Genomic DNA, 26,214 nt, shown 5'->3' with positions numbered 1-26,214 from the left:
CACTTGTGTGGTGTTTTTTTTTTTATTCTATAAAAAACTCATTCTGCTGACAGACAGTGTCCAGCAGGTCCGTCATTATATAATATATACCTGTCCGGCTGCAGTAGTGATATATATATATTTTTTAAATCATTATTTATCATCCAGTCGCAGCAGACACAGTACGGTAGTTCACGGCTGTAGCTACCTCTGTGTCGGCACTGGGCAGTCCGTCCATAATTGTATACCACCTACCCGTGGTTTTTTTTTCTTTCTTCTTTATACATACATACTACTACTACTACATCTCTTTATCAACCAGTCTATATTAGCAGCAGACACAGTACAGTACGGTAGTCCACGGCTGTAGCTACCTCTGTGTCGGCACTGGGCAGTCCGTCCATAATTGTATACCACCTACCCGTGGTTTTTTTTTCTTTCTTCTTTATACATACATACTACTACTACTACATCTCTTTATCAACCAGTCTATATTAGCAGCAGACACAGTACAGTACGGTAGTCCACGGCTGTAGCTACCTCTGTGTCGGCACTGGGCAGTCCGTCCATAATTGTATACCACCTACCCGTGGTTTTTTTTTCTTTCTTCTTTATACATACATACTACTACTACTATATCTCTTTATCAACCAGTCTATATTAGCAGCAGACACAGTACAGTACGGTAGTCCACGGCTGTAGCTACCTCTGTGTCGGCACTGGGCAGTCCATCCATAATTGTATACTAGTATCCATCCATCTCCATTGTTTACCTGAGGTGCCTTTTAGTTGTGCCTATTAAAATATGGAGAACAAAAATGTTGAGGTTCCAAAATTAGGGAAAGATCAAGATCCACTTCCACCTCGTGCTGAAGCTGCTGCCACTAGTCATGGCCGAGACGATGAAATGCCAGCAACGTCGTCTGCCAAGGCCGATGCCCAATGTCATAGTACAGAGCATGTCAAATCCAAAACACCAAATATCAGTAAAAAAAGGACTCCAAAACCTAAAATAAAATTGTCGGAGGAGAAGCGTAAACTTGCCAATATGCCATTTACCACACGGAGTGGCAAGGAACGGCTGAGGCCCTGGCCTATGTTCATGGCTAGTGGTTCAGCTTCACATGAGGATGGAGGCACTCAGCCTCTCGCTAGAAAAATGAAAAGACTCAAGCTGGCAAAAGCAGTAGCACCGCAAAGAACTGTGCGTTCTTCGAAATCCCAAATCCACAAGGAGAGTCCAATTGTGTCGGTTGCGATGCCTGACCTTCCCAACACTGGACGTGAAGAGCATGCGCCTTCCACCATTTGCACGCCCCCTGCAAGTGCTGGAAGGAGCACCCGCAGTCCAGTTCCTGATAGTCAGATTGAAGATGTCAGTGTTGAAGTACACCAGGATGAGGAGGATATGGGTGTTGCTGGCGCTGGGGAGGAAATTGACCAGGAGGATTCTGATGGTGAGGTGGTTTGTTTAAGTCAGGCACCCGGGGAGACACCTGTTGTCCGTGGGAGGAATAGGGCCGTTGACATGCCTGGTGAAAATACCAAAAAAATCAGCTCTTCGGTGTGGAAGTATTTCACCAGAAATGCGGACAACAGGTGTCAAGCCGTGTGTTCCCTTTGTCAAGCTGTAATAAGTAGGGGTAAGGACGTTAACCACCTCGGAACATCCTCCCTTATACGTCACCTGCAGCGCATTCATAATAAGTCAGTGACAAGTTCAAAAACTTGGGCCGACAGCGGAAGCAGTCCACTGACCAGTAAATCCCTTCCTCTTGTAACCAAGCTCACGCAAACCACCCCACAAACTCCCTCAGTGTCAATTTCCTCCTTCCCCAGGAATGCCAATAGTCCTGCAGGCCATGTCACTGGCAATTCTGACGAGTCCTCTCCTGCCTGGGATTCCTCCGATGCATCCTTGCGTGTAACGCCTACTGCTGCTGGCGCTGCTGTTGTTGCTGCTGGGAGTCGATGGTCATCCCAGAGGGGAAGTCGTAAGCCCACTTGTACTACTTCCAGTAAGCTATTGACTGTCCAACAGTCCTTTGCGAGGAAGATGAAATATCACAGCAGTCATCCTGTTGCAAAGCGGATAACTGAGTCCTTGACAACTATGTTGGTGTTAGACGTGCGTCCGGTATCCGCCGTTAGTTCACAGGGAACTAGACAATTTATTGAGGCAGTGTGCCCCCGTTACCAAATACCATCTAGGTTCCACTTCTGTAGGCAGGCGATACCGAGAATGTACACGGACGTCAGAAAAAGACTCACCAGTGTCCTAAAAAATGCAGTTGTACCCAATGTCCACTTAACCACGGACATGTGGACAAGTGGAGCAGGGCAGGGTCAGGACTATATGACTGTGACAGCCCACTGGGTAGATGTATGGACTCCCGCCGCAAGAACAGCAGCGGCGGCACCAGTAGCAGCATCTCGCAAACGCCAACTCTTTCCTAGGCAGGCTACGCTTTGTATCACCGCTTTCCAGAATACGCACACAGCTGAAAACCTCTTACGGCAACTGAGGAAGATCATCGCAGAATGGCTTACCCCAATTGGACTCTCCTGTGGATTTGTGGCATCGGACAACGCCAGCAATATTGTGTGTGCATTAAATATGGGCAAATTCCAGCACGTCCCATGTTTTGCACATACCTTGAATTTGGTGGTGCAGAATTTTTTAAAAAACGACAGGGGCGTGCAAAAGATGCTGTCGGTGGCCAGAAGAATTGCGGGACACTTTCGGCGTACAGGCACCACGTACAGAAGACTGGAGCACCACCAAAAACTACTGAACCTGCCCTGCCATCATCTGAAGCAAGAAGTGGTAACGAGGTGGAATTCAACCCTCTATATGCTTCAGAGGTTGGAGGAGCAGCAAAAGGCCATTCAAGCCTATACAATTGAGCACGATATAGGAGGTGGAATGCACCTGTCTCAAGTGCAGTGGAGAATGATTTCAACGTTGTGCAAGGTTCTGATGCCCTTTGAACTTGCCACACGTGAAGTCAGTTCAGACACTGCCAGCCTGAGTCAGGTCATTCCCCTCATCAGGCTTTTGCAGAAGAAGCTGGAGACATTGAAGGAGGAGCTAACACGGAGCGATTCCGCTAGGCATGTGGGACTTGTGGATGGAGCCCTTAATTCGCTTAACAAGGATTCACGGGTGGTCAATCTGTTGAAATCAGAGCACTACATTTTGGCCACCGTGCTCGATCCTAGATTTAAAACCTACCTTGGATCTCTCTTTCCGGCAGACACAAGTCTGCTGGGGTTGAAAGACCTGCTGGTGAGAAAATTGTCAAGTCAAGCGGAACGCGACCTGTCAACATCTCCTCCTTCACATTCTCCCGCAACTGGGGGTGCGAGGAAAAGGCTCAGAATTCCGAGCCCACCCGCTGGCGGTGATGCAGGGCAGTCTGGAGCGATTGCTGATGCTGACATCTGGTCCGGACTGAAGGACCTGACAACGATTACGGACATGTCGTCTACTGTCACTGCATATGATTCTCTCAACATTGAAAGAATGGTGGAGGATTATATGAGTGACCGCATCCAAGTAGGCACGTCACACAGTCCGTACTTATACTGGCAGGAAAAAGAGGCAATTTGGAGGCCCTTGCACAAACTGGCTTTATTCTACCTAAGTTGCCCTCCCACAAGTGTGTACTCCGAAAGAGTGTTTAGTGCCGCCGCTCACCTTGTCAGCAATCGGCGTACGAGGTTACATCCAGAAAATGTGGAGAAGATGATGTTCATTAAAATGAATTATAATCAATTCCTCCGCGGAGACATTGACCAGCAGCAATTGCCTCCACAAAGTACACAGGGAGCTGAGATGGTGGATTCCAGTGGGGACGAATTGATAATCTGTGAGGAGGGGGATGTACACGGTGATATATCGGAGGATGATGATGAGGTGGACATCTTGCCTCTGTAGAGCCAGTTTGTGCAAGGAGAGATTAATTGCTTCTTTTTTGGGGGGGTCCAAACCAACCCGTCATATCAGTCACAGTCGTGTGGCAGACCCTGTCACTGAAATGATGGGTTGGTTAAGGTGTGCATGTCCTGTTTTGTTTATACAACATAAGGGTGGGTGGGAGGGCCCAAGGACAATTCCATCTTGCACCTCTTTTTTCTTTTATTTTTCTTTGCGTCATGTGCTGTTTGGGGAGGGTTTTTTGGAAGGGACATCCTGCGTGACACTGCAGTGCCACTCCTAAATGGGCCCGGTGTTTGTGTCGGCCACTAGGGTCGCTTATCTTACTCACACAGTCAGCTACCTCATTGCGCCTCTTTTTTTCTTTGCGTCATGTGCTGTTTGGGGAGTGTTTTTTGGAAGGGCCATCCTGCGTGACACTGCAGTGCCACTCCTAGATGGGCCCGGTGTTTGTGTCGGCCACTAGGGTCGCTAATCTTACTCACACAGCTACCTCATTGCGCCTCTTTTTTTCTTTGCGTCATGTGCTGTTTGGGGAGGGTTTTTTGGAAGGGACATCCTGCGTGACACTGCAGTGCCACTCCTAAATGGGCCCGGTGTTTGTGTCGGCCACTAGGGTCGCTTATCTTACACACACAGTCAGCTACCTCATTGCGCCTCTTTTTTTCTTTGCGTCATGTGCTGTTTGGGGAGGGTTTTTTGGAAGGGCCATCCTGCGTGACACTGCAGTGCCACTCCTAGATGGGCCCGGTGTTTGTGTCGGCCACTAGGGTCGCTAATCTTACTCACACAGCTACCTCATTGCGCCTCTTTTTTTCTTTGCGTCATGTGCTGTTTGGGGAGGGTTTTTTGGAAGGGACATCCTGCGTGACACTGCAGTGCCACTCCTAAATGGGCCCGGTGTTTGTGTCGGCCACTAGGGTCGCTAATCTTACTCACACAGCTACCTCATTGCGCCTCTTTTTTTCTTTGCGTCATGTGCTGTTTGGGGAGGGTTTTTTGGAAGGGCCATCCTGCGTGACACTGCAGTGCCACTCCTAGATGGGCCCGGTGTTTGTGTCGGCCACTAGGGTCGCTAATCTTACTCACACAGCTACCTCATTGCGCCTCTTTTTTTCTTTGCGTCATGTGCTGTTTGGGGAGGGTTTTTTGGAAGGGACATCCTGCGTGACACTGCAGTGCCACTCCTAGATGGGCCAGGTGTTTGTGTCGGCCACTAGGGTCACTTAGCTTAGTCATCCAGCGACCTCGGTGCAAATTTTAGGACTAAAAATAATATTGTGAGGTGTGAGGTATTCAGAATAGACTGAAAATGAGTGGAAATTATGGTTTTTGAGGTTAATAATAATATGGGATCAAAATGACCCCCAAATTCTATGATTTAAGCTGTTTTTTAGGGTTTTTTGAAAAAAACACCCGAATCCGACAAAAAAAATTCGGTGAGGTTTTGCCAAAACGCGGTCGAACCCAAAACACGGCCGCGGAACCGAACCCAAAACCAAAACCCGAAAAATTTCAGGCGCTCATCTCTAGCTGAAACACCTTTCTTTATTCATTTACCTGTTCAAAACAGGTGATAGCATTCACAAATTAAGAAAAAAGTCCAGAAGCAGAGCATTGTGTCCCTCCTGGAGAGGGTCATGTTGGTAGGTATGGTGTATGTACACACAGTTTGTTTAATGCACAAAGTTATTAAAAATATTGGCTAAAATGACCTTCAGGCTGTGTGTATAAGGTGTATATGAGACATAAATGCATTCTGTGCTTAAGGGCCCTACACACTGGCCGATTTTTTGAAAGATATGAACGATCTCGTTCATAAATGAACGAGAACTCGTTCATATCTTTCAGTGTGGAGACTCCTGCGATGAACGATGCGCGGCCCCGCGCTCGTTCATCGCTGGTCTCCCGTCGGCTGTGCATGCAGGCCAATATGGACGATCTCGTCCATATTTGCCTGCACTTCAATGCAGCCGCGTGACGGGGGGAGTGAAGAAACTTCACTCCCCCCGTCACTGCCCCCCCGCCGCCGGGTCGCTCGTCGGCCGTATCAGCCGTCGGGCAGCTCGGCGGCGGGTCGGCCAGTGAGTAGGGCCCTTTAGACTTGGGTCCCATCACCATGATATCTCATTATGGTATGCAATTATTCCAAAATACGGAAAAATCCGATATCCAAAATACTTCTGGTCCCAAGCATTTTGGATAAGGGATACTCAACCTGTATAGAGTTTTCATTCAGTCTGCACTCATTAGGATAGATGAAAATGTGATGCATAAATAATAAATATGACATAAATAGTGATGATCTAAAGTGACACAAAAATGGTACAGATGTAAATGTGACACATAAAGGGCCTTATTCAGAGTTGCAGCTGCAATAATATGCAAGGGTTGGGTATTCGTGACCGGCGGGGGAGCGGGCAAGCGCACCAAAGCCTTTGCGGGCTTGCTGCGCTCGCCACAGGTTATATTCCCTCTCTATGGGTGTCGTGGACACCCACGAGTGGGAATAGTCCCTGTTAGTCAGCAAGCCAACTGCCGGGACTGTAAGAGGGCGGGATTCCAGCGTCAGTATTGTGACTGGTGGTCTCCTGACCGCCGGTCACGTAACTACCTCCTATCTGCAAATACTAGTATCAGCCTTCCCCTGGCGTAGTAGCCTGTGTCTGACTGTGCTCGGACTGAGACGCCCCCTTTTCTGCGTCCCTGCACGCTGTAACACCACTGGTGACTCTTTAGTTGCCATCACTGACAATTGTACATGTCCTATGGGAGGTGCAGTTTCACCACCCGACTCTGGCCTCCTGTGCTGTGCATCTGGGAACGGAGCTGCTTTTACTGGCACAACACGCCCATTAGACAGACGTTTTTGCGCTTAATACTACCCACCTCCCAGTCACTGCACAGGATCGCCCATCACTATTCCACTCCAATTCTGATACCGTCTGTCCCGATCACAACAGCCTCTGTGTGCGTACATTCTGTTTTACGCACCATTAGGCGCATTTAGCAATTGCTCAAAAGCGCTCAGCTACGTAGTACTGGCATGGCTGGCCTATAAATCAGGCCCAAATTGTGATGATGTAAATGTGATACATAACCAGTTATTACATTATACACCATCCAGAGCTAATGACATTGTTACTGACGTTACACAGAGCGCACTTACTAGCACAGTAGTAAAGTTGCCACATACACCATGTAAGCTTAGTAACCCTATAGGCCCCTTACCTGTCTCTGGGGGGGCCGGGGATGTGGTCATACTTCATGTGAATGTAGTGGATGTATCCACAATACAGGAGGAAAGAGATCACAGCCACAGCCAGCAGCAGCAGAAAGACCCAGGAGATAAAGCCCCACAGCCCCATGGTGACTGCAGGGACTATACTGTATACAGGATATATCTGTACGGTCAGGGTGACGCTTGTGTAATGTTATAAGAGACAGCCAGGCAAGTGACTGCGAGCAGTAGTGGGGCGGTCTCCTGCATACCAGCAGTTACTTCTATCTAGACAGGGGCCTGGCCTCTTCCTGACTGGGGCCCAGCTGACAAGGGATCACTGAAGTGCACAGCACTAAGCATCGGGGTGTGACAGTCCTGGGGCAGCCTCTATCCAGCAGTCTCTTATGATTACTGTGTTTTGCTGACAGACACATAAGCCCTCACCTATGTCCTACCTGTAACTCAGAGACAGCCGCTATAAAGGAGCAGAGTTGCCAAATGTCATCATACTTGCCTACCTGACCCTCTCCATGAGGGAGAAAATGCTCTGTTCCTGGCCTTTCCTGGTAATGTATGATTGCCATCACCTGTGGTGAAACACCTTTCTTATCAATTAACTAGCTCACCACAGGTGATGGCAATCATACATTACCAGGAAAGTCCAGGAACAGAGCATTTTCTCCCTCATGGAGAGGGTCAGGTAGGCAAGTATGCAGTAAATTCACTGCAAATAAAACTTAAGTGAAATGTTCAGATGTTAAAAACAAAACAAATATCACTGAAAGGTTCACACCCTCCTAATACTGCAATACAGATCCAGTCAGGGACGTTTCTTGGGGCAGGCGAGCAGTGCAACCGCACTGGGAGCCTGCCGCGGCACTAACTGTGGTTCCCTGCTTCCTCCTTTTATTTCTGCCCGAGTAACCCGATCAGGGGGCGGAGTTTCACGGAATGACGCGGTTGCGTCGTTACGTCACGACGCAACCCCGTCACTCCGCGAAACTCCCCATCCTCCGAGCGGAGTACAGAGGGGGATCCAAGTTAGGAAAAGGGAAAGGCCGGCGCGAGGAGCGACTGGTGAGGTGGGCCGAAGAGCGGTAATCGCCTCTGTAAGTATTCTCTCGCTCTCTCTCAATGTGTAAAGAGGGGACACCTGCCGTAATGTGTGAAATGGGGACTCTTGCCTGCCGTAGTGTGGGGATTTAATGTACCAAGGGCATTGCGGTGTGTGGCATAATATGGTGCAGGGGGCATTACTGTGGGGGGCTTAATATGGTAGAATTTTTTTTCCCTGTGGTGGTCGTGATCTGTTGGAGCAGGGTCAAAAACTGGATTGTGAGGTAGTCTTTTCAGACGAGGTCACACCCATTGAGATGAGGCCACGCCCCCTTGCCGGGTGCGCGCGTACGTTTTTTTTTATCTAGGTGTGTGTGGGGGGGGCACATTTTTTTTATATCATGGGGGGGCACATTTTTAAATCTCGCACTGGGAGCCAAATTGGCTAGAAATAGCCCTGGATACAGTGTAGTATTGATGATTTGGTAGCTTTGTAAAACCAATTATTTATCATTCGTGGTGACCTCTTTCCTCTCTACCTTCTGATTCCAATTGCATTTGTGAGAAACACTGGACACAGCTTAGTAATGTGGTGATATAAACGCCAGAGGTAAATAAACTATTTATATCATTGGGCCTGATTCTAATTTGTAAGTAATTCAAAACAAGCAAGTAACTTTGTGTCTGGAACAAACCATGTTTTCCTGTGCAGGTTAAATACTGGCTGCTTTTGCATGTACTGTAGCCCACAAATGTTAGACAGCTTTATTTTTACACTGCAATTTACTGTAGATCTTGGTTTGAACACACCCTACCCAAATCTAAATCTCTCTGCCCAGGTGCACAGTTACTTGCTTTTTTTTGCAGTACTTCCAAATAGAGATGGCTATCTGGGGGTTAACCATCGATAGTAATCACTGATAGTACCATTGTTTGTTGACCTCGATGGTATAAAACTAGTCACTGGGAAATCATTGATGGTTTCATCGACCGATGGTCATTCCTCGCTCTATGGCTCATTAAGCTGTCGGTCAAACAGAGCCTAGGGGCGGACTTCACAGGTCTGTTGGGGGGCGCAGCTAGGCTCCCTAATTGACATTAGGTATAAGAAGAAGAAAAAATAACAACCATCGAGGCAGGGGCGTTTGAACAGAGGAGGAGCCCTTGTACAACCTCCTCCCTCTGGGCCCCGCTCCTCTGCAGCCGGCGCCCAGTAACTGCAATAGAATCTGAGCTGTAGAGGGGCACAGACTCTGTTGCGCATAAGCAAATATCTGGGTAAATGGTGCGGTTTCCATTTTTCCAGAGATTTCCTTCCTGCGCATGCGCAAAACGTCAAGAAAATGGCCACTGTGCTAATGGCTGCCGGGGGGGGGGGGGGGCGGGGTCTCTGGAGGGGTGAGTATTGAAAAAATGGGTGTTCAGGGTGTGCGGTGTAGCCCCCCTGGACCCCGGGGGCCCATGTGCACTGCACCCATTATAGATACGCCACTGCATCAGGGACTCTCTACCATCGATGGTGGAGAACCATTGTTTCTCTGCTATCAATGGAAAACTATTTTACATCAGCATTAACCATCAATGGTTTGTAAACACTAATGGTCAATGACTATCCCTACCTCCAAATCAGAATTAGGGCAATTGGCAATAATAAAATGTGAGTGTTGGAAATCCCTCAAATACTGTAAGTATGGCATGTGCTCAGATGGGAAAATCTGTGAGGATGTGATGACGTGAAGCCTGATACTTTTATCTGATGTGGAACATCTCTTATACCCCTTTTCCACCTGTAGCACTGGTCGCAGCCGGGAGCCTGACATGGCTGCGACCCGTGCTACAGCCCCCTTTCCCACAGCGCTCACCAACCCGGCATATTACGATGTCAGCCATCATCTCTGTGCCCAGTGTGTATGCACCTTAAGTCTCCGCTGGGCCAGTCCCGTTCTCAGCTCTGCCGGCCCAGGGTAATCCATATGTCTGCTGGGCTGGCTGCAGCGCTTCCAGGATTTTCACTCCACTGTGGAACGCAAACCAGAGGCTGCCATCTGCTCTGGCTTGCTGGCACTTCCAGGTGCCATTAGCTGGGCAGGAGCAGCAGCTGCCGGCTCAGGGCTTCCAGGTGGGCAGGCTGCATGAGGGTCTAGCTGGGGCGGTGTACATTCCCAACCACATTTCCCACTGGTAAGTCAGATACTACTGTATCTGTTGATATTTGGGCTATTTTGTTTTATGTATGAACATAATGTTTCAGTGTATGTGGAGATGTGCCCTGTGTCCCAGGGCACATCACCACAACAGTGTGCAGGGCATCTGTGTCCCCTGCAGAGCGCGAGGGTGGACAGCGCTGGGGCAGCTTGTCTGTCCCCAGCACTGGGTGTGCGGCGGCGGGTGTCTGGTGCAGGGATCGGATGTTTCCCTGCACCAGGCTGTCGGCGGCGGGTAGCGGCGCGGCGGCACATTAAACTTGGCGCCACTTGGGCCGCCAATGAGAAGCGCCGCTGGCGTCTTTTCAAACCCGGCGCCGTCCGCGAGCCAATCGCGGCTCGCAGGGCGCCGGCCAATCGGAGGCGGGCGCGGCGAGCCAATCGGCGCTCGCCGCGTCATGGGCCCCGCCCCCGGCGTCTGACGTTGGACGCCGGGCGGGAGCCTGAGAAGAGGTCGGGCGCGCGGAGGAGCGCGAAAGGAGACGCCGGGCGGGAGCCGAAGACGGAGGGCGCGCGGAAGAGCGCTGAAGAAGTTGGGCCCACCATTTGATTTGGTGGTTTGGGAATTAGGCCCAAGCCACCTCGACGGCGCCGTAGGCGGGCACTAGGCCCGAGGGGCACATCGGGCCCTCGGCCTGTGGGGGCATTAGAGGGCATTAGGCCCTAGTGCATTTTGGGCAGTAGGTACATATAAGGTGACCCTGGGCACTAGGCCCAGGTCACCCAACGGGCAACAAGTTAGGCGGGCGCTAGGCCCGTGGGTGAAGTCAGGCCTCTGGCCTTTGTGCAGTCAGGGGGCGCTAGGCCCAGTGAATAAGTGCCCCCCCGAGGTGAATAAAGGTTGCACTGGGCACTAGGCCCAGGCCACCCTGAGGTGTTCAGGTAGGCAGGTCCGCTTGACCTGAGCCCCATAGAAGGAAGTGTACAGGAGGTGGGCAGGCTGTGTGGCGCCCACCCCCTTCCAGCGGTAGGTAGGGATTTAAAGGGACAGCACCGTGGGATCTTGTAATCCGATATTGTGATGTATGTTGTTACCGTGCAGGGCAAAGTGTCTGTTTGTTTTAAGTTTGTGCATAGTTGTGTTGCACCACCCACACGAGCTAGTTTGAGGGCTCTGTTTATGTAGCTAGTGTAGCGGACGCACATTAGGGTAGTTCTTGGCCCTGCATGGCTGTTTTCTCTTTACCTCCTTACAGGGACCTGTAAGTGGAGAAGATCGGAGTGCAAGACTTGTAACGGTGAGTAGCATCTGTGTATGTTTGTCCCTTGTCTGTCCCCGAGCGCCGGAATAGGGATTGCTCATGGACGTGAGAATCCCCTTCATCACACTACGCGCGAGAGTGCGAGTGTGTGAATTCTGGGTGGCTGAGGCTTTGTGCCTGTGATGACCTTTCACCCAACCGGTGAAGGTCGCCGTCACCCCTGGGGTATCCCCTTTTCCTGTGGAAGAAGGGTTGATACCCCCCCTTAAGGTAGACTATTTTCTCCTCAGCTCGTTCGTCTGTCAGCTCCGAGAGGGAATCATCGTGTCCGGGTCCGACTGAAGCGTTCCAGGTCGGTTGAAGGTACCGGTACCTGAAGGTGAGAGAGTGCGGCGCCTGGTAAGTGGTGAACCTACACCTGCACTACACACACCGCCGCCACCCTCTTACATTTTGGCGTAGTCGGCAGAATAAAGGATACAGGATCACGGACACTATGTGGAACGCCACCAAGAAGACCTCCTTGCGGACGGCTCCGGAACAGACTCACCCCCGGACGTGTGCGGACCAGAGCGACTGGGTGACGGTGTCTGGGGCAGACCTCCTGAAGATGGTGCAGTGGTCGGTCCAGCGTGAAAAGGAAGAAGAGCGCCGGGAGAAGGGGCGCAAGAAGGCCGCTGTGACGCCCTGCAAGAAATGTCGGCAAACGGGGCACTTTGCCAACGAGTGTACTTGGCGAGAGACGTCCCCAAAGAAGGTGGTCCAGGAAGCGGACTGAAGACGTCAGAAGGGCCAAGCGAAGAAAGAGTCCTGGTGTTTGCTCTGCGGAAACTACGGGCATGAGCATAACAGTTGTCCCTGGGATGAAGAGTTGAGCCAAGACGAGGTTGATTCCTGGTGTGAAAGCTGTGGAGATCCCCGACATCGGCTCCTGGAGTGTCCATGGACGGAAGACAGGACAGACTACGAGGTCACTGTGAAGCAGCTGACGGAGTCTCGTCAGCAACTTTGGGACCGGGTGGCTGCAGAGCCCGTGTGTGCGCTCTGCGAGGCGAGGGGACATGCGCTTCCCAATTGTCCGTGGAATGAAGACCGGATGATTGCGGATGGTCGTGCCCAGAGATGGGAGGAGGAAACCAGGGAAATGGGGCAGAAGACCCTGCTTGAAGTTAGTTCGCAGGTGCCCATTTCCTCTGAGCCGGAACCAACGGGTAAAGATCCCTCAGTGAAGGAGGTGGCCAAGGAACCCGTCTTGGAGAAGGTGGCAGTGGCCCTCCCTTGTTGGAAGTGTCGGCGACCAGGACATGCGGCCAGTGAGTGCCCCTGGGAAGATGCCGCGGACCTACTCTGTCCCAAGAAAGCGACCCCAGTAAGGCAGAATCCTTTCCCACATAAGGCGGAGGTGGACGACTGGGAGGTGAAGAGACCACGCTGCGAAGAAAAGCGTGAAGACCCAGTGACGGGGACGTCCGGAATCTCCCCGAGATGGAACCGTCCACGACCAGGACGTGCGGGACAGGTGTGTCCTGGATACCTAGAGAAGTACGCTGAGGAAGTGAAGATGCCAGCGGAAGGGACCAAGTACGCTGAGGAGGAAAATAATCCCCTAGTCCAGGTATCGGTGGAGGAGGACTCGGACTACGGTGAGATGTCCGCCGACGAATCCCTCCAAGAGCAGATGGAGGACGACTCTGGCATCGGAAGCGCCGACGAGAGCAACTGGCAGGATCGGGTGGAGTCGTGCTCCCAGTTGAATGCCCTCCGTGAAGAGGAGGAGATAGTCCTGGAGCAAGAATACCTGCCGGAAGTGCCGAAATGGACGGACGTACGGGGAGAGGATCGTGGTGCCGTGGAAGGAACCCGTTCCAGAGGAAGACATGGGACCTTTGGAGATGGCCCACTAGGAGATGCGACAGATGGTGGTTGTTGCCCGGGGGGAAACGGATGCCCCGGAGGATTCCGCTGTTGGGTGGTGGTCGGTACCACACCCTGAAGACAGGGACGATGCCACAGACGACATGGGAGGTCAAGAGTGGGTGACTGTTGTCCCCGTGGAGGAAGATTCCCCTTGGTGGCCAACGTCGAGCGACCGTGAGGAGATGCCACTCCCCCAGAGGAACCGTCGATGGAGGTCAGGAGGTAAGAAGAGGAACCCGGAGCTGGAGGAAGAAGGATGTGGGGTCATGGTCTGTCCGGGCTGGGCCCTCGAACACAACCTCGCCGGAGGGACCTCGGGATTCCCTGACCCGCGGACGATGGACATCGTGGAGACCTTTGTAGGGACTACAAAGGAAAAAGGGGGGGGAAATGTGGAGATGTGCCCTGTGTCCCAGGGCACATCACCACAACAGTGTGCAGGGGATCTGTGTCCCCTGCAGAGTGCGAGGGTGGACAGCGCTGGGGCAGCTTGTCTGTCCCCAGCGCTGGGTGTGCGGCGGCGGGTGTCTGGTGCAGGGATCGGATGTTTCCCTGCACCAGGGCGGCAGCGGGTAGCGGCACGGCGGCACTTTAAACTTGGCGCCACTTGGGCTGCCAATGAGAAGCGCCGCCGGCGTCTTTTCAAACCCGGCGCCGTCCGCGAGCCGCTCGCGGGACACCGACCAATCGGAGGCGGGCGCGGCGAGCCAATCGGCGCTCGCTGCGTCAGACGCCGGGCGGGAGCCTAAGAAAAGGTCGGGCGCGCGGAGGAGCGCGAAAGGAGACGCCGGGCGGGAGCCAAAGACGGAGGGCGTGCGGAAGAGCGCTGAAGAGCTCCGGTGGCCGCGGAAGAGGCCAGAAGACTCCAGGCTCCGGGAAGAAGATGTCCAGCGGCGGCTGGACGCGGCGAGGCGACGGCGGTGCCGCTGGCCAAGACGGGCCAGCGGCCGAAGAGTGAAGGGGAGCGCCGGAGAGGCCACCAGGGGTGGGAAGGAAGAGAGCTGACGAAGCTCCCCCCTGGTGCCTCTCCCACCGGGTCAGGTAGGCCCTTATCAGGTGCCCCTGTACCCTCTCTCTCCTCCCTAGACCACCGGGTGTTCGGGCATTAGGCCCGTGGGCACAGTCAGGCCCTTCCGGCCTGTGGGCAGTTAGTCGGGCCCTCCCGGCCCGTGGGTACGTTTGATCGGGCCCTCCGGGTCCGTGGGCATGTGAAGTCGGGGTTCCCCCCGGCCCGTGGCCCTGATAGGAGGTTGCGCCCTCCATTTGATTTGGTGGTTTGGGCATTAGGCCCAAGCCACCTCGACGGCGCCGTAGGCGGGCACTAGGTCGGGCCCTCGGCCTGTGGGGGCATTAGAGGGCATTAGGCCCTAGTGCATTTTGGGCAGTAGGTACATATAAGGTGACCCTGGGCACTAGGCCCAGGTCACCCAACGGGCAACAAGTTAGGCGGGCGCTAGGCCCGTGGGTGAAGTCAGGCCTCTGGCCTGTGTGCAGTCAGGGGGCGCTAGGCCCAGTGAATAAGTGCCCCCCCCCCCCCCCGAGGTGAATAAAGGTGGCACTGGGCACTAGGCCCAGGCCACCCTGAGGTGTTCAGGTAGGCAGGTCCGCTTGACCTGAGCCCCATAGAAGGAAGTGTACAGGAGGTGGGCAGGCTGTGTGGCGCCCACCCCCTTCCTGCGGTAGGTAGGGATTTAAAGGGACAGCACCGTGGGATCTTGTAATCCGATATTGTGATGTATGTTGTTACCGTGCAGGGCAGTGTCTGTTTGTTTTACGTTTGTGCATAGTTGTGTTGCACCACCCACACGTGCTAGTTTGAGGGCTCTGTTTATGTAGCTAGTGTAGCGGGTGCACACTAGGGTAGTTCTTGGCCCTGCACGGCTGTTTTCTCTTTACCTCCTTACAGGGACCTGTAAGTGGAGAAGATCGGAGTGCAAGACTTGTAACGGTGAGTAGCATCTGTGTACGTTTGTCCCTTGTCTGTCCCCGAGCGCCGGAATAGGGATTGCTCACGGACGTGAGAATCCCCTTCATCACACTACGCGCGAGAGTGCGAGTGTGTGAATTCTGGGTGGCTGAGGCTTTGTGCCTGTGATGACCTTTCACCCAACCGGTGAAGGTCGCCGTCGCCGTCACCCCTGGCAGAGCCGGCCCTAGCCAATTTGATGCCCTAGGCAAAATTTTGTCTGGTGCCCCCTAGCTCCGCCGCTAGTTCTGCATCTGTACCTGCAACACTCAGGTAGTGGGGCCCACTGGGGGGTTACCCTGTGGGCCAGTTCAACTCTGCACAATGCCACACAGTAATGACCATAATACATATAATTCCACACAGTAAAGGAACCTTACACATATGCCCCACATTAGTAATGCCCATAATACACATAATGCCACACAGTAATGCACCTTACACATATGCCCCACATTAGTAATGCCCATAATACACATAATGCCACAAAGTAATGCACCTTACACCTATGCCCCACATTAGTAATGCCCATAATACACATATACTGCCACAGATACTGCCACACTTGCTGCTTATACAAAAAGATCAGTATCAAACATGTAGAAACTGTCCATTCTCTTCACTATTCAGTGTGTTTGCTGGTGTCTGTTACTGCATGCCCTTTACTTTATACTGTGGGAGTGATATGCTCTGCCCTCCAGTCTGATGTGTCCGAAAGTCATGCTGCACTGATGTTTCATATAGAAAAGCACAACGCAACTTACTGACCACATTACAGTGCTGGGTGGCAGGGGAATTTTACGGCATGGACTGACTAGGAAATAAAGTGTGGGGAGAACACTGCCCGTGTTATGTCCCTGCAGACACCTGGGAATTGCACAGGGATAAGGGACACACACAGGATGGCAGGGTCCCCCTCCCCCATGTGCACAAGCAGTATAGGTGATGTCAGGTTTCTGTGAAGCAGTCTTCCAAAATACACATGTGTTATAGAAGCCATCCAGTAATAACCTTATATAGTCAGTGAAAATGTCACAGGTCCAGGAATTGCATTTACTGGGCTTCTGCTGTCTGTCTGAGGTCTCACAAGTCAGGGGCATTCAAGCATGTCAGAGGAAGTTTAAGGCACAGTGTGCATTTTTTTTTTACAAATGTAAACAGCAGTGTATACAAGTACTGATTTAATATACATTTGGAAAGTAACAGTTAGTTTGCGGACTGTCCCTCCCAACATAAGATACTGCAGGGACATGCTTGGATGCCCCTAGACATGCTTGGATGCCCTAGGCAAATGCCTAGCCTGCCTATAGCTAAGGCCGGCTCTGACCCCTGGGGTATCCCCTTTTCCGGTGGAAGAAGGGTTGATACCCCCCCTTAAGGTAGACTATTTTCTCCTCAGCTCGTTCGTCCGTCAGCTCCGAGAGGGAATCATCGTGTTCGGGTCCAACTGAAGCGTTCCAGGTCGGTTGAAGGTTCCGGTACCTGAAGGTGAGAGAGTGCGGCGCCTGGTAAGTGGTGAACCTACACCTGCACGGCAGCAGGCACTACACACACCGCCGCCACCCCTCTTACATGTACATTGTTAAATCTCATGTTTTTATGTGATAATGCATACCTCCCAACATGACCCTCTCCAGGAGGGATACAATGCTCTGCTTCTGGACTTTCCTCTTAATGCATGATTGCTGGCACCTGTGCTGAAACACCTTTCTTATCCATTAACCTGTTCAAAATAGGTGATGGCAATCACAAATTAAGAGGGAAGTCCAGGAGCAGAGCATTGTGTCCCTCCTGGAGAGGGTCATGTTGGGAGGTATGTAATGTGTATGCATGTGCATGGTGTCTGGGCATGCTGGTGTATGATAGTGTCTGTGTTTGTACAGTACATACTGTATGAGAGACTGTGTGTACACATCTGTGTGTGGTGTATGAGAATATTTATACATTAACATTGACAAAAAAGCATGCCATGGAATAAGACAACAACAAATCATGAAATAAAGCAAAGCACATCATGGAGGGAGCATGTGCCTGACTCAGACTAAAGAGGACTCAGTCTGGGAAACAATTATTAACAAAAACTCCTGAGGCCTAAAGGGTCACAGGGATGGGGGTGGGGGTTGTTAGCCGGTGGTGGCACATGTGCTTTACAATCTCAGGGCCATAGGTGTGCGCAGGGGGGGTGCCTGGTGCGCACAGGCACCCCCTAATGTCTGGAACCCTGATCTCACATGCCTGATGCAGCGATCGCCGAGCAGGCTGATTACTGTCCCCTCTGTGCTGCACCCTTTCCGGACTGCATTACTGACCGGACGCCTGGATTAATCAAGGGTGCCACTGACACCAGCTTTCAAATTCCCGACTCCACCTCCATGCACAAAAACAGTGTGATGTGACGTGATTACGTCATGCTGCTCGCACGCCCACCCATCACACCCGTCACATACACACCTCTCTCCTTCTATGCTATGCCAACATCAGCCACTGATGAGGAGCAGCATGCAGCCAGCGTTCTTCTTAGGAAGACAAATTCAATACTGGCAGGCAGACGGCAGCAGCATTGACACGTCACTCATTTTTCCAGCAGTGGCAGTACTAGTCTGCGACTGTCAGTGTCAGTTTAGTTACTGACTTGTAAGTAAGCTGCTGCAGCTTGCAGGGGAAAGAGAGGGGGAGCCAGACCAGGCTGAGGAGGAGCAGTGTAATTGCAGTGAGTGCCATCAGGGGTGTTTGTTTGGTGCACACCACAACATCTGACAATGTAGCTGCTTTATTAGTTTTGGTACAAAGGTGGATATTTTATATGCGTTGACCATCAATAGATTGTGGTAGACACGCCCAAAAGGCGGTGCTAGACACACCCTTCCGACGGTGCACCCCCTAATAAAATGTGCTGCGCACGCCAGTGCTCAGGGCCATTTTCATGAAGAATACCCTGAGAATTGTTGTAACTGGATTTTCGGGGACGGAGCTTTCTCGCAAGCTCTGCCCCTTTATGTGATAATTGATACATCCTTATGATGTATTCAATTATCACAATGCGATTTTGGTTGAATTTATCGCATCCCATCCACATCTCCGATGTGGATTGTGATAAATATGCCTCATAGGGGGTCATTTCGAGTTGATGGCATGTAGCAATTTTTTGCTGCTTGTGTGATCAACCTGACACCGCCTATGGGGGAGTGTATTATAGCCATACTTGCCTACCCTCCCAGAATGGCCGGGAGGCTCCCGAAAATCGGGTGACCCTCCTGGCCCCCCCGGAAAGGTGGGCAAGCCTCCCGCTTTCCCCCTCGGCCGCCCGCAGCAGTGAACAAGTAGGCGGGCCGAGGGGGTCCGATGACGCGATTCGCGCTGAATCGCGTCATCGTAGCTCCGCCCCCCGCTATGCAGCGCCTCGTTTCTCAGCACAGCGGGGGGTGGAGTCACGATGATGCGACCCGTATGCAACGCCCCCGGACCGCCCATCCTGCTGCCGGCCACGCCCCCGAATCGCCCGTCCTGCTGCCGGCCACGCCCCCATTCACCTACAACACTGCCTCCTCCCGGAGGAGGAGGCAGGAAAGTAGGTAAGTATGATTATAGCATAGCAGGGATGTGATCGCTTGTGCAGCCCTGCTATACTAAAAAAGTTTTCTACAAAACAAGACCAGGGTGAGACTTACTTACCCTGATGGATCCAGGGATGAAGGTCCTGGGATTGACATCAGACAACCGCCCTCCAAACGCCTGGACACGCCTGCGTCTGGATCTCCACGCCTGGAAAACGGTGATTATCCGCCCCGGAACGCCTCCCTGCTGTCGATCTCCTTGCGATCGCGCTAGCGATCACTTTCTTCTCTCTTCTGGTCGTTGCCCGGCAACGGCTGTCGATGGGCAGCAACGCACGTGCGCATTGCGGCCGCCGCGCATGTGCACAGCGAAGAACCGCTGCGTGTGGACGGGTCAGAATGACCCCCATAGTGCGTATGTACTGTAGTAGTGATATAGATGAAGAGATGTAGTGTGGGACGGAAGTGCAGTGATGTAGTATGCCACATCACCCCATGTCCACACCGTAAAATATTCTCTGTGGCGCTAATCACAGCCACTGCGCAATACACAATAGGCCCGTCAGAAATGTCAGCTCCAGGCCCATGTGGACCTTAATCTGGCACTGCAGCTACCCTAAGGCTTTGTATTGCCTTCCATTCCTCAGACTGAGCAGAAGAAAATTATTGCCAGCTCCAGTTAGTGCAGCGCTGAATGAGACTTCCTAAGGATGCTCCGTTTGGCTGCACAGACAGCAGGGTGCCCGGCTAGAACATCTGCAGGATGCACCGGCAGTGCTGCAGCAGTGATCCTGGTTACAGGGTACTGTTTCAGGCACCCTGTTAGCCAGAAGTAAGGGTCATGAGGTGGTGACTGTGCCCTTGCGCTCTGGGCGGCAGCACATGTGAATAATGTGGCCCTAATCCCCGGCAGAGTGCCCATATAGTGCCCTCATCTCATGGGCACTTGTGTAGTGCTACTCACTAAGTTTTGGCACTGTTCCGGACCTAGTATTCCATCCTCACTTGTTGTGTCAATATGTAAGCCGCCATGCACCCAGCGGCAGCAGAATACAGCCACCACGGTCATACACACCCTAGCTATGTGATTGGCACTACTCACACCACAACATACCATTAATGCTTCTCCATATTATCTCGCTGTTCTCTGGGCCTCTGGAAAGAATAGCCTAGAGACAACGCATCCAGTCACCCCTGCCCAGCAGAGGTCCTGGGCTCCCGACCACCATTCTACTTATGGCCAGGGTCAGCTGGTAGCAGTCCACAAGCAGTGACACACAGTCCGGTACATGGCAAGAAGGAGGAGGACAAGACTGGAGTGGACACTAGCGCACAAGGCGTGAAGAAGACTTTTTGAAGACTCCTAATATGCCTGCCTTCGCATTGCTTCATGGGATCGCCGAGGGGCCATTTACCGAGAGACATCGCTGAACAGGAAAGTTTTTCTGAATGGCTATGAAACATTAATATAGATCACATCAAAATTATGCAATGTACAGTGCTATTTTCAGTAGCCAGATTATTTTTTAGTAGAATAGAGTCCCTAGCCCCAATAATCTTTAATAGTGTATTGATACTAACTAGGAAGATACCATTTCCCAGGAGGGTTTTCTCCACACATACAGTATACAAAAAAAACAAAACACTTTTTTTTGTTTTTATTATTCTCTATAGAATAGTTCTCACTTTAAAACACTAGGTAGCGCTCGCTTGTCCTTTTGTTTACAGACTTTCCAGAGTAGCTGATTTGATACCAGAGTAGCTTACAAAGATAATTGTCTGAAACCATACAATTGTTTGGAATTTGGCCGCATTTCCTATATGTACCAAGCTTCGGACCTTGGTAACGCAGCTGGCCTTACCAAATAGAAACACACACAAAGAAAAAAAGATGCAGGTGCACTATAAATTTATGGATCTAACCTTATTTGTGCCTTGTTCAAATGTACAGTCAGAAAATGTTAGGTTCCCTACTTAAAAACAATCAGGAACAGGTGGGGAAGGGTGCTACTTTAGGCTGAAGGGGCCTCAAGCCTTCAAGTGTACATATAATTACACAATATAGGATATATAGCAAGGGGTCCTAGACTGCAGTAGTTAGAGGAGCTACCTTGCTGTGCTGAGACCTATAGTGCCACACACAAAGAAGGTAGCAGGTGCACTATTCAAACATTACTAATTACAATTATAATACATTTTGCAATACATTTAGCAATTAAATAGAGGGTTTTTTGCATAATCTTGGCCAAAATTATGAGATTACCCGCCACGCCCAGATAACCTCATAATCAGGCAAATCCCTAACATTCTAAGGGTTCAAATCTAGGGCATAGGAAACCCACAAGCCAGCCCAGCCAAACCACCCCAAGTCATCACACTAGTGAGACAACCGAAGTGTACAAGAGTGTTAGATAGATAAAATAAGCTACTGCATGTGTTAGCAGTGTTACAGGGGTGAAAAATAAACACGTGAATAAGTGTTACATATATAAAAAAATAAGATTTTACTTACCGGTAAATCTATTTCTCGTAGTCCGTAGAGGATGCTGGAACTCCGTAAGGACCATGGGGAATAGACGGGCTCCGCAGGAGATAGGGCACTTTAAGAAAGCTTTGGATTCTGGGTGTGCACTGGCTCCTCCCTCTATGCCCCTCCTCCAGACCTCAGTTAGGGAAACTGTGCCCAGAGGAGATGGACAGTACGAGGAAGGATTTTTGTAAATCTAAGGGCAAGATCCATACCAGCCACACCAATCACACCGTACAACTTGTGATAAACTACCCAGTTAACAGTATGAACAACAACATAGCCACGGTTCAACCGATAACTATAACATAACCCTTATGTAAGCAATAACTATATACAAGTCTTGCAGAAGAAATCCGCACTTGGGACGGGCGCCCAGTATCCTCTACAGACTACGAGAAATAGATTTACCGGTAAGTAAAATCTTATTTTCTCTAACGTCCTTGAGGATGCTGGGACTCCGTAGGGACCATGGGGATTATATCAAAGCTCCCAAACGGGCGGGAGAGTGCGGATGACTCTGCAGCACCGATTGAGCAAACAGGAGGTCCTCCTCAGCCAGGGTATCAAACTTATAGAACTTTGCAAAGGTGTTTGACCCCGACCAAGTAGCTGCTCGGCACAACTGTAATGCCGAGACCCCTCGGGCAGCCGCCCAAGAAGAGCCCACTTTCCTAGTGGAGTGGGCCTTACCCGATTTCGGTAACGGCAATCCTGCCGTAGAATGCGCCTGCTGAATCGTGTTACAGATCCAGCGAGCAATAGTCTGCTTTGAAGCAGGAGCGCCAACCTTGTTGGCCGCATACAGAACAAACAAAGCTTCAGTCTTCCTGATCCGAGCCGTTCTGGTCACATAAATCTTCAAAGCCCTGACTACATACAGGGACTCTGAATCCTCCAAGTCCTGTGTAGCCACAGGCACGACAATAGGTTGGTTCACATGAAAAGATGAGACCACTTTTGGCAGAAAATGAGGACGAGTCCTCAACTCTGCTCTATCCACGTGAAAAACCAAGTATGGGCTTTTATGTGATAAAGCCGCCAATTCGAAAACACGTCTTGCCGAAGCTAATGCCAGCAACATGACCACTTTCCACGTGAGGTATTTCAACTCCACAGTTTTGAGTGGTTCAAACCAAGGTGACTTGAGGAAACGTAACACCAGGTTAAGATCCCAAGGCGCCACCGGAGGCACAAAGGGAGGCTGAATATGCAGCACCCCCTTCACAAAAGTCTGTACCTCAGGAATAGAGGCTAATTCTCTTTGAAAGAAAATGGATAAGGCCGAAATCTGGACCTTTATGGACCCTAATTTTAGGCCCAAAGTCACTCCTGTTTGAAGGAAGTGAAGTAGACGGCCCAAATGGAACTCCTCCGTATGAGCAGCTCTGGCCTCATACCAAGAAACATATTTCCGCCATATACGGTGATAATGTTTTAACGTCACGTCTTTCCTAGCCTTGATCAGGGTAGGAATGACTTCCTCCGGAATTCATTTTTCCACTAGGATCCAGCGTTCAACCGCCATGCCGTCAAACGCAGCCACGGTAAGTCTTGGAACAGACAGGGCCCCTGCCGCAGCAGGTCATGCCTTAGAGGAAGAGGCCACGGATCCCCTGCGAGCAACTCTTGCAGCTCCGGATACCAAGTCCTCCATGGCCAATCTGGAACAATGAGGATTGTTCTGACCCTGCTTCTTCGTATTATTCTCAACACCTTGGGTATGAGAGGAAGAGGAGGAAACACATAGACCGATCCGAACACCCAAGGTGTCACCAGAGCGTCTACCGCTACCGCCTGAGGGTCCCTTGACCTAGTGCAATACCGCTTTAGCTTTTTGTTGAGATGGGACGCCATCATGTCTATTTGAGGCAGTCCCCACCGATCCGTGATCTGTGCAAAGACTTCTTGATGAAGTCTCCACTCTCCCGGATGCAGGTTGTGCCTGCTGAGGAAGTCTGCCTCCCAGTTGTCCACCCCCGGGATGAACACTGCTGACAGCGCGCTTACATGGCCTTCCGCCCAGCGTAGAATCCTGGTCGCTTCTGCCATGGCCCCTCTGCTCCTTGTTCCGCCTTGGCGGTTTATATGAGCCACTGCCGTGACATTGTCTGACTGAATCAGAACCGGTTTTCTCCGAAGCAAGTTCTCCGCTTGATGCAGGGCGTTTTATATGGCCCTCAACTCCAGGACGTTGATGTGGAGACAAGTCTCCAGGTTTGACCAGAGACTTTGGAAATTTCTTCCCAGTGTTACTGCTCCCCAGCCTCGGAGGCTTGCGTCCGTGGTCACCAGGACACAGCCCTGAATGCCGAACCTGCGACCCTCTAGTAGGTGAGCACTGTTCAGCCACCACAGGAGAGATACCCTGGTCCTGGGAGACAGGGTGATCCTTTGATGCATTTATAAATGGGACCCGGACCACTTGTCCAAGAGGTCCCATTGAAAAGTCCTCGCTTGGAATCTGCCGAAAGGGATGGCCTCGTATGAAGCCACCATCTTCCCCAGGACCCGCGTGCACTGATGCACTGAAACCTTCTTTGGTTTCTATAGGTTCCTGACCATGGCCATGAGTTCCTGAACATTTTCGATCGGAAGAAAAACCTTTTTCTGGTCTGTGTCTAGAATCAGGCCCAAAAAGGTCAGACGCATTGTAGGAACTAGCTGGGACTTCGGTATATTGAGAATCCAGCGGTGTATCTGCAACGTCATCATGGACAGAGACACGCTGTCCAGCAACTTCTCCTGAGATCTCGCCTTTATGAGGAGATCGTCCAAGTATGGGATAATTGTGACCCCCTGCCTGCGCAGGAGCACCGTCATTTCCACCATTACCTTGGTGAAAACCCTCAGGGCCGTGGAAAGCCCAAACGGCAACATCTGAAATTGGTAGTGACAGTCCTGCACTGCAAATCTCAGGAACGCCTAATGAGGGGGGAATATCGGAACATGAAGGTATGCATCCTTTATGTCCAGGTATACCATCCAATCCCCCCCTTCCAGGCTGGCGATGACCGCCCGGAGTGATTCCATTTTGAACTTGAACCTCTTCAAGTACAAGTTCAGATTTTTTAGGTTTAAAATGGGTCTGACCAAACCGTCCGGTTTCGGGACCACAAACAGGGTTGAGTAATATCCCTCTCCCTGCTGGAGATGAGGAACTGTGACAATCACCTGTTGAATATACGGGGAAGCCGGCAGAGCCGATTTGAAAAACCAGCGAGGAGGCAAGTCTTCGAATTCCAGCCTGTATCCCTGAGAAACAATCTCTAATGCCCAGGGATCCACCTGCGAGTGAACCCAGACGTGGCTGAAAAACCGAAGATGAGCCCCCACCAGATCTGCCTCCCCCCGGGAAGCCCCAGCGTCATGCGGTGGACTTTGCAGATGCAGGGGAGGACTTCTGCTCTTGGGAACTAGCTGTGTGCAGCTTCTTTCCCCTGCTTTTCCCTCTGGTAACAAAGGACGATCCCCGCACCTTCTTGTTTTTATTGGAATGAAAGGACTGCATTTGATAATGAGGTGCCTTCTTTGTATGCTGCGGGGGGACATAAGGTAAGAAATTCGACTTACCAGCTGTAGCTGTAGAGACAAGGTCCGAGAGGCCGTCTCCAAATAACTCCTCCCCCTTGTAAGGCAAGGACTCCATATGCCGCTTTGAATCGGCATCTCCCGTCCACTGCCGGGTCCACAAGAGCCGCCTTGCAGAAATAGACATAGCATTTATTCTGGAGCTTAATAAACAAATGTCTCTCTGAGCATCTCTCATATACAAGGCAGCATCTCTGATATGCTCTATGGTCATTTGAATGGCATCCCTATCTAAGGTGTCAATCTCCGCAGATAAGGAATCTGCCCATGCCACAACCGCACTACAAACCCAGGCCGACGCCATAGCTGGTCTAGCAATAGTACCTGAATGATTGTAAATGTGCTTCAAGGTAATTTCCTGCCTGCAATCAGCAGGTTCCTTGAGGGAAGCCGTATCCTGAGAAGGCAGTGCCACCTTTTTGGACAAGCGTGTCAGCGCCTTGTCCACGTTAGGCGAAGATTCCCAGCGTATCCTATCAGTTTGTGGAAAAGGATACGCCATAAGAATCCTTTAGGGAACTTGTGGTCTCCTATCCGGAGATTCCCAAGCCTTTTCGCACAATTCACTTAATTCAAATGAGGATGGAAAAGTGACTTCAGGCTTTTTCTCTTTATACATGTGTACCCTAGTGTCAGGGACAGGGGGTTCCTCAGTAATATGCAAAACCTCTTTAATTGAGCACCATGTACCGAATACCTTTTGCCACCTTCGGCTGTAATTTTGCATCTTCATAGTCGACACTAGAGTCAGTATCTGTGTCGGTATCTGTGTCATCGATCTGGGATATGGTGCGCTTCTGAGACCCCGAAGGGCCTGGCGCCACAGGGACAGGCATGGACTGGCTACCTGACTGATCCCTAGCTTCTGCCTTGTCTAACCTTTTATGCAATAGATTGACATTTGCATTCAAGACATTCAGCATATCCACCCATTCCGGTGTCGGCGTTGCCGACGGCGACCTGACATTCAAACACTCCCCCTCCACAGTAAGCGAGCCTTCCTCGTCAAACATGTCGACACATGCGTACCAACACACTTCATACACACAGGGAAC

At 51.2% G+C, this 26,214-nt stretch overlaps 1 protein-coding gene across 3 annotated transcripts in view; it reads right to left on the bottom strand.

The window, feature by feature from the left end:
• LOC134980676 (cholesterol 24-hydroxylase-like) overlaps window positions 1-26,214 on the bottom strand; it is a 256,343-nt gene that overhangs the window by 160,110 nt on the left and 70,019 nt on the right. The window contains exon 1 of one of the 3 annotated variants that reach the window (XM_063947597.1): window positions 7,598-7,618. The exons of 1 other annotated variant lie outside the window; for it this stretch is intronic. Coding sequence is in view for 1 of the 2 variants with exons in the window: in XM_063947595.1 (XP_063803665.1) it covers window positions 7,151-7,287 (137 nt within the window). In the remaining variant the exon portion in view is untranslated. Of the gene's footprint in view, window positions 1-7,150; window positions 7,508-7,597; window positions 7,619-26,214 lie in introns of those variants that run through there. One more of the 3 variants, XM_063947595.1, reaches the window with a different exon arrangement.

The sequence above is a fragment of the Pseudophryne corroboree genome, chromosome 12 (genome assembly GCF_028390025.1).
Source record: "Pseudophryne corroboree isolate aPseCor3 chromosome 12, aPseCor3.hap2, whole genome shotgun sequence".
In the NCBI taxonomy this organism is placed as follows: domain Eukaryota; kingdom Metazoa; phylum Chordata; class Amphibia; order Anura; family Myobatrachidae; genus Pseudophryne; species Pseudophryne corroboree.
The sequence above is the reverse complement of the archived record's forward strand: the minus strand, read 5'-3'. Positions and strand labels throughout refer to the sequence as shown.